The 12,143-nt window shown below is 35.6% G+C and overlaps 1 protein-coding gene across 12 annotated transcripts in view; it reads right to left on the reverse strand.

The window, feature by feature from the left end:
• FAM13B (family with sequence similarity 13 member B) overlaps positions 1–12,143 on the reverse strand; it is a 113,544-nt gene that overhangs the window by 73,940 nt on the left and 27,461 nt on the right. For 6 of the 12 annotated variants that reach the window (XM_061189632.1, XM_061189628.1, XM_061189635.1 and 3 more), the window contains exons 7-8: positions 10,831–10,929; positions 8,843–9,003 (exon numbers count right to left, since the gene is read on the reverse strand). In XM_061189632.1, the coding sequence (XP_061045615.1) occupies positions 8,843–9,003; positions 10,831–10,929 (260 nt within the window). The remainder of the gene's footprint in view (positions 1–8,842; positions 9,004–10,830; positions 10,930–12,143) is intronic. The other 6 variants (XM_061189638.1, XM_061189637.1, XM_061189633.1 and 3 more) reach the window with 2 other exon arrangements.

Here is a 12,143-nt window from a genome sequence, read left to right on the forward strand (position 1 = left end):
AAACTTTAATAATATTTTCCAGGGACTTCCCTGGTGGTCCAGTGGTAAACAATCTGCCTTCCAATGCAGGGGACGCGGGTTCTATCCCTGGTCAGGAAACTAAGATCCCACATGCCACAGGACAACTAAGCCCGTGCGTCACAACTACTGAGCTCGAGCGCCTCAATGAGAGAGCCCGCGTGCCGCAAACTACAGAGTCCACACTGTCTGGAGCCCCCGTGCCACAACTAGAGAGAAGCCTGAGTGCTGCAACAAAGAGACCATGTGCCGCAATGAAAGATCCTGCATGCCTCAACGAAGATCCCGTGTGCCGCAACTAAGACCCGACACAGCCAAAAACATAAGGAAAATAAATAGATAAGATAAATAAGTATTAAAAAATAATAATAATAATATTTTCCAGTTATCCAAAGGAGCCAAACAGAACAAAAGTTCTAATGGTCTTAAATTCGATGGGTAGAGACTTCCCTGGTGGTCCAGTGGGTAAGACTCCACACTCCCAATGCAGGGGGCCTGGGTTCAAATCCTGGTGGGGGAACTAGATGCCACATGCTGCAACGAAGATCCTATGTGCTGCAACTAAGAGCTGGCGCAGCCAAAATAAATAAATAAACAAATATAAAAAAAAAATTCGATGGGTAGGCAGAGGATTTGATCTTTCAGTTTCCTATCCCTTTTAAGTGCTATGGGAATTAAATTTAAAATATATAAAAGTAGTCATCAGCAAGCTAGATTATTAGTATGAAAGTAAAGATTCTTTGGCCCTAAAGAATAGGCTAGGACAATCAAATAACCAGCTGCTTTCAATAAGGACCTTCTCCCTACCCCGAAAAGCTATAGTAAACAAATCAAATAAATAGATTTTGTACTTTATGAGTCACACTGAGGCTACAAAGTTGACTGTAAAACTGTTCTCTGAATTTCTGAAGGAAAAAGGACTGATTTAGTTTTCAGATTTCAAGGAATTTAATTATTCTTTATTTTCAGACTTTTGCCAAGTTCCGTGGGGAATAAAGCACTTATGTACAAACCAAGGCTAACATACACCTACGGCTATAAAAAAGATTTATCAATATAGTTATGCATCTGCAGAAGCAAAATAACATAAGTATCATAAGAATGTGAGTTCTGATTAATAAAGACACACAAAAAATAAATGCTGACAAATTCAAGGTCAAATTACTTAGGTACTATATACAGATGCCATAAAGACCACTTAAAAATCCTAACTGTTTTCATTAAACCACCAGACGAAAAGGGCAAACAATAAATCACAAGGGTCACACGTATTTTAGGCTTCAATCAAGTATAACGTTAAAGACTGTAGTCATTCTGACCTTCTTCTCCCTTCTGCTGTTAACTCTATTTTTAAATCTGTCTAGAATCACATAATCTTCTTGAGAACACAAAATCAATCTTGTAGCCATTTATTCCAATTACTATTTTTTTGTAATTCAAATACAATTATCATAGGGAACTACTATTATTTAATTTCCCAATTGCAAATATTTAATATTACGAATAATACTTCAATAAAAGTACTGTAGCTCTGCTTCAATTAAATCTGATAAGGATCACTTTACCTGTGTAACAGAGCCTTGCAAGCCATTCTAGGCACTGTGGCATCTCCTAACAAAAACATAAGGTAAAGGGACTTCAAATATCATAAAGGATGGTGACAGGCTTATAAAAACTGCTGAGCAATCAGAACTGCAGTCTAAACGGAAGCAGGCTGCAACATGAGGTCGCTACTGACAAGGAGGGACCCAATCAACAGTCCACAAATCTTCTCCCAAGTACTAAATAAGTAACTTGGTGGGAGATACGGAAAGGGGGACAAAATTTTGAATCTGGCTGGAACGCCTATAAAAATAGTTAAGCCTAACCCAGTGTAAAGCAGAAAAAAAAAGTCTGTTTTCATTAATCACACTATATCAAGAGTTATAAATTATGACAAATATGACATTGCTGAAACAGCTGCACAATAGGTAGAGAACTATTGTTCACTCATCATCCATTTTCAGAAAAGCATTAATGGTTAATTTTTCAAATCTAAAATTAGGATAATTTCCAGATAATTCATGCCAGAGCCCCACTAAAACGACCATTTAAAAAACCGTGGTTTTGAAAAATAAATATATAAATCAGGGACTTCTCTGGCAGTCCAGGGGTTAAGACTCAGCACTTCCAACGCAGGGGCGGGGGCGCAGGTTTGATCCCTGGTCGGGGAACTAAGATCCCACATGCTGCGCAGCACGGACCAAAAAACAAACAAACAAACAAAAAACAACCCCAAACCACATATCCCCTTCCAGTCAAAAGCAAAACGTATTTCTTCACTTTCCCCATCAACTTGGGAATACCCTATACCTATGATAAGAGTAAACTGGAAAGATGCCTCACTATTAGAAAGTTAGTCAGTAAGTAATAACAACCACAAGTCTTTAAAATGTCAAATGCATAATTTTCAGGGCAATAGGAAGGAGGAAGAGAACTTGTCAATATCTATTATGCTCTGATGCTTCAAAAAATGTTTTACTTTAATAAAATCATCTTATGACCCAAAGCATAAATTCTACTTTTTCCCACCCAACATTTCTGATACTCCCACCAAAGCACGTTTTCCTCCTCTTTGCACTTTTTTTTTTTAAATTAATTAATTAATTTATTTTTGTTTGTGTTGGGTCTTCGTTTCTGTGCGAGGGCTTTCTCCAGTTGCGGCGAGCGGGGGCCACCCTTCATCGTGGTGCGTGGGCCTCTCACTGTCGCGGCCTCTCCCGTTGCGGAGCACAGGCTCCAGACGCGCAGGCTCAGTAGTTGTGGCTCACCGGCCCAGTTGCTCCGCGGCATGTGGGATCCTCCCAGACCAGGGCTCGAACCCGTGTCCCCTGCATTGGCAGGCAGATTCCTAACCACTGCGCCACCAGGGAAGCCCCTTTTTGCACTTTTAAGTGGAATCTAGCTAGCGAAAATGTGGTGAATTGATTGTCAACTGAAATATTCTGCAAACTGCTTATTTAACAGATTAAAGGAAAAAGTTACTACTACATTTCTCTCGCCCCTATAGTCAGCTGAAGGCATACTTCTTCAACAATAAGGTATCCAGAGAACGAAGTGCAAACCAATTCGCCTCAACTCAGAGCTCTTTCTTAATCACTACACCTTCTTTCCTGCATCACACCTAAAATCAAACCATCATAGGCTAATGAACTCACCAAAATGAAGCCCTAGCATCAACAGTACATAAAAGATAGTATCAAATTCTTCATTCTTTCTAAATTCCAAGTTTTAGCAAGGCATTAAATTAAAAGCACAACTTTAAATGAACTTTATAATAATGTCAATTAACTGGTTTTTTATTTGTAGTTCTGGAAGCAATATAAATTAAAAATTAACTAACCTCAAGCCAAAATAAACCTTTCCAGTACAGCCTAGGAAAAAGACGGTGAAAAGCACAGGGAAAATAAAGAACTCTTTCAGAACTCTCCAATCTCTCTTTAAATTTTTAAAAGGTAAAGATTCCCCTAACATTTGTGTATGTAAATAAAGCCAAATACTAGATAAACATGTGAATATAAAGCAATAATTTTTCATCTACAGATACAAGGCACTTTAGAAGCAAGCTTGAGATTTCCATGAACTTCATGGATAAGACTGAGCCTCAGAAGCAACCAAAACTTCTGCTTTTTATGCACCCTAGGCTACCCACACTCTAAATCCCACCATTTTTTCCACTCAACTCAGCTCAAATCTTAACAAAATATGGCTAATGGCAAACAATGTATAGAAATAACAGATGCATAAATAAGTCAATCAATACAACTCATACATGAATATTTAAACCACTGGTTCTCAAAGGGTGTTCCATGAAACAAAAGACCAAAACTGTTTTCATAACATTTGCCTTTTTCACTGTGCTGATATTTGATAATACAAAATCAATGGTAGAAAAAGATTCCTTGGGGTCTTAGCATAAGTCCAGGCAAGCAGTATCAAACTATACCATGGCCACTGCATTCTTCATCACTACCCAGTTGTGATCTTTTTTAAAAAGGAGCCAGTCTTTGATGAAGAAGTAATACATATTATTAATTTTATCTCAGCCCTTGAGTACACTTCTTTTTAGTATCTGGTGTGACAAATAGGAAGTACACACAAGCAACTCTGCTGCACAGCTTAGTACAATGCTTGTCTTGTTTGAGTTGAGAAATGAACTTTTACCATGGAATACCCATTTTTACTTGAAAGACTGACTGACAGACTATGGCTATTCCAACTTGAATATCTGGCAGAAATTTTCTCAAAAATGAGCAAGACTAACAGTACCGATAAAATTTGGGTTTTCAAGCAACAATTAGAATTCTGGAAAACCTGTATCCTCTACCATAAGCTCAACAGCATCCCAATACTTAAAGATATTTTGACACAATCAATAATGATATTAAAGAATATACATTTTGATATTATATAACAGAATATATCACTATTTGGAAGCTCTGAATAACTCAGTAAGGCAGTATTTTCCAAATAACCAATATACCATATCACAAAATTAAGCATGGCTAAAAGATTCTCTCAAAGTACAAAACAGACTGATGGATCAGAGTACGAAAAATTCAGATATGCTTTCAGGTTCCACATTACAAATAACCTTTAAGAAACTACCACTTACCAAGTTTTGGTGTATTGTCAAAGAAGAATATCCACAATTATCTGAAAAGGCTATAAAAATTCTCTACCTTTTTCCAACTACATACTTGTGTAATGCTAGACTGTCTTCACATTACTTCAACCAAAATAACATATGGCAACACATTAAATGCAAAAGAAAATGTGAGAATCTAGCTACCATCTTTTAAGCCAGACATTAAAGAGATTTGTACAAATGTAAAAAACAATGCCGCTAAAAAATTTCTCACTAAAAATTTTTGAGAGATTCTGGAAAAGTTACTTTTGATTAAAAAATTTTACATTAACATGTAATGAGTTCATTACTACTTTAAAAAAATTTCTCAGTTTTGGTTCCTAATAGAGTAAACACCAATAGCTATAACCCACAGTAACAAAATTCTTTGCAGTCCTCAAATTAAACCAAAAAGTTCGAGAATCGATGAATTAAAACTAATAAAGGAGGAGAAATCTACCAACAAAAAAACCTGTTAGATCATAAATAGCTATATTTCAGCTATAAATACTAAGCATCTTCCAAAGTACAACTCAACAAAGAACACTTCCAGCAGTTTAAATATGCTGTTTTAATTTATAATATGGTAAATAACCAGAGGTATAAAATCAATATAACAAAAGTCTTCGGAGTCCTCAATAATTTGTAAGAGTATAACATTTGAGACCAAAATGTTTGAGAACTGCTAAACTGTCACTTAATGTTTATTTCCCTTAGGTTTCTAATATATCTTCCCACAGAAATACAAAGTAGGCTACCTAATATTTCCAGAAAATGTTTGCGAGCAACCTGAGAGAAAAACTCAGAGACAAAACGTTAAGTTAGCAAAAGTTCAATCTCTAGCTTCATGTAATACAGTATCCACTAATTCCCTAAAATGAATTTATTAAGCGTTCCCTATTTTCTAGACCCTGTGCATTCTAGGATATTTCTCCCTTACCTTTCAAAGGTGGATATCAAAGAATGTATTTTTTACCTTTATGCAACCAATCAGCCAAAATTAAAATAAAATGTTAATGTATAAATATTAACTGAAATTTACAGATATCAACACTAAATCTAGAAGACCACTGAGACAGACACATCTATTTTTGTTGCCTCATATCCCTATCCCTTTCTTTTGGTATTAGCCCCATTTTTCTATGGCAAACTAGCTCCTCCCTCCATCCAATGCTCTTGGTACATGCATAAATTACAATGACCCAGGGACTTCCCTGGTGGTGCAGTGGTTAAGAATCTGCCTGCAAATGCAGGGGATATGCGTTCAAGCCCTGGTCCGGGAAGATCCCACATGCCGTGGAGCAACTAAGTCCCTGTGCCACCAAACAAAAAAAAAAAAAAATTACAATGACCCAGCTCTGCCCTGGCCAGGGATGGGCACATGACCCAATTTAGGCCAGACCTTCTCCCCTGCTATCCCACAGGAATCTGGTCTTGAGCAGAATGACAGATGAAAAGAAGTAATTGGAAATCTCACAGCAACAGCCACATGCTGAAGAGATTCTTCCATGACCCTCTGTTACTAAATTCTCCAAAGCTGCCATGTTCTTCTCTCTGCTTTTCCTTTCAACTCTGGGACCTATCCAGCATTCTTCTAATAAATTACCTTTTTTCTTTCCATTAACCAAGATCTGTTTCTACAACTTGCAATTAAGGAATCCTGATTACCACCAATCTCTAATGATTCCATCTAAAAATGACTGTGCACAAACGATAAATAAATAAAATAAATAAATAAATTAATTAATTAATTAAAATGACTGTGTTTGGGACTCCCTTGGTGGCACAGTGGTTGAGAATCTGCCTGCCAATGCAGGGGACACAGGTTCAAGCTCTGGTCTGAGAAGATCCCACATGCCGCGGAGCAACTAAGCCCGTGCGCCACAACTACTGAGCCTGCACTCTAGAGCCCGTGAGCCACAACTACTGAGCCCGCATGCCACAACTACTGAAGCTTGCACGCCTAGAGCCTGAGCTCTGCAACAAGAGAAGCCACCACAACAAAGAATAGCCCCCACTAGCCCAACTAGAGAAAGCCGTGTGCAGCAATGAAGACCCAAAAACAAAGACCCAGTGCAGCCAAAAATAAATTTAAAAATTAAAAAAAAAAAAAAATGACTGTGTTGGAGGGAAGGAGGATCCTCTACAAAGCTAGACAGATGATCAAAAAGAAGAAACTATTGGCATCATGCATTTGAAACAATATTTAACCTTGCTGGTAATTAAATATATAAAAAGATTTAATGAAGTTGCTCTCTAAATCAGCACTATCCAAAAGAAATTTTTACAATGATAGAATTGCTCTATATCTGCATTGTCCAATATGGTAACCACTAATCATATATGGCTATACTGAGCACTTGAAATGTGGCTAGTACAACTGTGGAAGTGATTTTTTTTTTTTAATAAATTTATTTATTTATTTATTTATTTTTGGCTGCACTGGGTCTTTGTTGCTGCATGGGCTTTCTCTAGCTGCAGTGAGCGGGGGCTACTCTTCGTTGTGGTGCACAGGCTTCTCACTGCGGTGGCTTCTCTTGTTGCTGAGCATGGGCTCTAGGCGCACAGGCTTCAGGAGTTGTGGCTCGCGGGCTCTAGAGCGCAGGCTCAGTAGTTGTGGCGCACGGGCTTAGTTGCTCCGTGGCATGTGGGATCTTCCCTGACCAGGGATCGAACCAGTGTCCCCTGCACTGGCAGGCGGATTCTTAACCACTGAGCCACCAGTGAAGTCCCTGGAAGTGATTTTTTAATTTTATTTAATTTTAATTGTTTTAAGTTTAAATTTAAATAGCCACATGTAGCTAGCTAATGGTTACCTTATTGGAGGGCATAACTCTAAATTAACAAAATAAAGAACCCCAATTTAAATCTATTGTTTTCAGGTGCTCAAGAAAATATTGCTAATGGTAATGCAAAATGGGCCAAGTCTTTTAAGTAGTCTGGAAATACTTAATCAAAAGCCACTGAAAAATTTACTCTTTGAGCCTAATAAATTTATCCAAATAAGTCAAAAGAAGGACAAAAGGACCCAAGAACAAAGGTTGTATAGTAGTATAGCAATGACAAGGTAGCTGGAATAACTCAAAGTTCAGAAAAAAGAATGACAGTAAATATATAATTAAGATACAGTTAAATAATTTAACATATAGCTTATAAATATTGCAATATATAACTAAAATATAGTAAAGAATGTCGTGTAAACGTAGAAAAGCACAAACAAAAAGCTAAATCGGGGCAAAAGAGTGAATAAACTTGTTAATATACCATAACTATAATCACATCTGAAGAAACTATACATAATATAAAAATCTAGAGGCCCACAGAGAAATGTAATAGTTGTATTTAGAAGTATACATTTTAAACTACTTTATAATTTTTCTAAATGACACTGAATAGTTCTTCCCTTAAATTACTACTTATTTTTAAATGACATTTTGCTGTCTGACTCTTAAATTATTTCCTCTGCTTTTTTAACCACCGTTCTATTGAACACAAATTTAATGAAAAATATCTAGTGGCCTAAACAAATAACTGTCCCCCTAATTAGAAAACCATGGAGATTTACAGAAAAGGACAGAATTTAGCAAACCTAGAGCCACCTACGGGGAGTTCTTAAATTCTCTAATGCTTCCTAAACAGTGTGTCCAATAGTCCCAGCTATGTGCTAGGATAGTGCCTCCAGCTTACCACATTTACCAAGTTTACCCAATATGCCCTATAAATATCACTTTATACATGAAAAGGATTGGAAAGCACTATCTTAAAGGATCACAGAGTCCTCTCCTTACAGCCTAGTTCAATCTAGTTCTAGACTAGGACCTGTAAATATAGTCAACTCAACCACTGTATCTTTCTCTAGCAATTCTACTTCCAAAGGTTCTGAAATTTTACCCAACCTAACTAATACACTAATAATACAAAAACAAATAAACTTTAAGAGGAAATATACATAAGAGGTTATATTTTTAAAGAAAGGTATAAATGCTAATAACTGAAAACTCCTTAACGAGGTTGCTTCTTTAAAATTTTCTTATTGTTCTTTTTCATATACAAACTAATCTTTCATATACCATTACAATCTGTGTGATTTAGTGCTTGAGTGAACTTACATCTAGAATGAAATGCTCAAAACTAAAGTCCTTTCAACTGAAATACTACCTTGTTGATGCTGTAACACTATTTGGTTCCAGGATGTTTTCAGTCATCCTTAACTGTACCACCTCTGGCATGTCATCTGATTTTTCTGCACCCTCTTCTGGAAGTTCTTCTATATGTTCCAGCTTTTCATCTTCCTCTTCTTCCTCAGAAAGTTCATTAACCTATATAGATAGAATTAAATGAGAATTAAAATTTAATGAAACTGTTAACTGACATACTATTCTAAGAAAGACATACTATTCTAAGAAAAATTTAAATACAACTCATTTTTCACTTCATTTCCTAGGACCAATTTCTCTTACAAAGTAAACAGCTGCCAACTTCTCCATATTAGAGTAAAATATCAAACCAAACATAACATTTTAAAGCAGGAAGTAATGATTACATTACTATATCACTAGGAATATGAATAAGACTGCAAACTATGAAAAAGCCTGCACGCTGTAGTTAATTAACATTAAGAAAGCTTCATTTTCTAACCAATCAGATTTGTAAACCTATCAGCTACAACAAAGACTTCAATTGATCTCTCCAATTTCCAAGTGCACTGAACAAGTGATTTTAATATAGAATAAGTGTGAAAAAAGAAGGGCACAGAAATTTTGCCTTACGTTCTTTAACTATGCATTAGAAAATGACAGCTAACTTCTAAATGATTCAGACTGAATTCTTCATGAAGAGACTGGACCTTACAACAAGAAAGAACTCACTGTTTTGACCATTAAGCACAACTCAAGGTTATAACTCTCTTTCTGGCAGGGGCTATAAAATATTTTCTATTATCAAATTGGCTACATAAGTAAACAATCACTCTAATAAAAAGACACAAATATCTGAGAACGAAAATCAATAAAATATTTTCAAATGAGAAACATTTGTTAAGCTATCCCATAGAAGAAACTAGCCATAAATGGTCTTAACATTTTTTATAAATTAACGCTAGTCATTAAAAACATTAAGCAGTAAACATGTACTTTTGTCCATCCTAGCCAAATGTGCTGGCAATACCTAGAATAAATTTACTGCTACATGTAACAGTGGTGTTTTTCCTGACACACAGGCAAATACAGTTGCTAGAGGACTCTCAGAAATGAAAACTTCAACCAGAAGAAAGGTAATTACACTGTGATACTCTACCAATTCCTAATCATCGAGTACTGAAAATCATTAGCCTAAGTGGTTATTTACTGAGAGGTAAGATTTATACACAAAGGTGAAAATTTCAAATGATAGGTCAGTTTTTAAGCTGGATCAAATGGAAAATTATCCTCTTTCTCTATCTATGTATTTAATAAATTAGTGAAAATCAAGAATGTATTTAATCAATAGCTACCCAGTAATCCAAGCCAAGAAAAAAAAAACTGGCAAGAAAATATCATTTTCAGGTTTGGGTGCAAGAGTAGAATATTAAAAAAAAAAAAAATTAAGACAGCTATTTAAACTGAGAATAGATGAATATTTATTCAGTACACAAAAATTTCGTAAAGAAGTACTGCAATTTTAACATGTTACATTACACATTTTAAAATCAGTTTATGCCTACAGTCAATAGCTCTTAGTAACTACAAAAGCCTTATACTCAATTATACTGAATATATTATATTCGATTCAATAAGCTTTATGTAAATTAATTGACATTCCCTAGTATCTTCACCAGAAACCATCAACTAAGATATGACGTGAACAAAGTCTATGGCCTATGGATTTTTCTTCCCACCCCCACCCCCCATCCCCCCAGGCCTTCCAGTTTAACTTCCTGCAGTAAGAATTGACTAAATTGGTTTGGGTAAGAGTAAAAATTATAAACTTATATAAAAATGCTCTCTCTCTCACCCCACACTTATCTTCAAAAATTCTTCTTGATCTTTTTCTTGTCAACTTGACTTTCTGCTTATCAACACTCCATTCTGATCATAAATTATTCTGAACCTGCCCTACACATGCAGCTGCCTCAACTCCACTTATGGAAAACCCTCAGCCATACTTACATCTCTTCTTTCTTTGACTGCTGTAATTCCCTTCTCTAGGGCCTCGTGAAATGCCTGCTCTCCAGACTCCAGCTTGTGGAGAACGCTGCTACCTGCCTTCTCAAATGTATAAAGAAACATAATTATCACCTACATCTTCAAACCACTCTACTGGATTCGCAATCATTCAAGGATGCCATACAAACAACCTATTCTCTAACTCTGGGTCATTTCTCAAACACTCCCTATTCAACATCTCCAGTCATTTCTCAAACTATTAAAAAAAAAAAAATCTACTACCTTGAAAAGGATCTAATGGCCAAATACTTGCATTAATGGGATGAAACTCTAAAAGCAGAGAGTGCTAAATAAACTTTGCTTCCTTCAAGTATCAAAACCAGGGGAAAAATCAAAGCACTGCCATGACAGACCAGGTCTGCCTACCTTTTTAAAAACGTGGATAACAAATTAGCAGCATTTAAGTTATGCCAACTTTAAAATACAACCACATTGTGCTGAGTTTGAGATTTTACTTTCACTCAATACCTGATCAATTCAGCTTCACAAGTCAAATTTTGACTTGTGAAGTTATGAAATCTGTTTTAACTTGTGAAGTTATGAAGTTACAAAATCTGCTTTAAAAAAATACTTTCAGAAGTCTGTTCTTCTATTACTTGCAACCCAGTTATAATTCAAAAAAGTAATAAAAATAGATAAGAAAATAGATACTGGCAATTAGCAACATGAGCCAAGGTAATTAATATACATCACTGTCTCTCAGGACTCACTGCACTACCATGTTTATTGAGAATATTCTTTTCAATATGCTAACATCCTCTTTTCTATTCACAGACAAATCTGCAGAATTCAACATTATTTCCTGGTGTTAATTAACCATGATTCTATTTAATGTAAAGCACAATATATTTTAAGTCAGTTTTTGTAGTGCTTAAAAAATACAGAAATATAAATGCAATGTATGTGAGATATGAATATATTTCAGTTTACATAAGGAAGCTGCAGGATAATACAAATATCAGAGAATTACACCACAATGTAAAACAAAATCAAGATATACCCTACAGACTAGAGGAGTCAAGATATAAACATTAGATCAAATTGGCATCATCAGTTTCTTACAAGTCAAATCATCTTGGAAAAGTAGAAAATGAATAACACAAAAGTATGTATATTATTTCACTTTCAGCAGCCATTAATTTTATTTAAAAAAATAAACTGCTGAACTAAAATATAAAGGAAAGAAAGGTGGCACACAGAGTTCCCCAAAGATGGGATTTCTTATGGGTATCAAAAAGCATTAAAGGTTTAAGGCA

The sequence above is a fragment of the Eubalaena glacialis genome, chromosome 4 (assembly GCF_028564815.1).
Source record: "Eubalaena glacialis isolate mEubGla1 chromosome 4, mEubGla1.1.hap2.+ XY, whole genome shotgun sequence".
In the NCBI taxonomy this organism is placed as follows: domain Eukaryota; kingdom Metazoa; phylum Chordata; class Mammalia; order Artiodactyla; family Balaenidae; genus Eubalaena; species Eubalaena glacialis.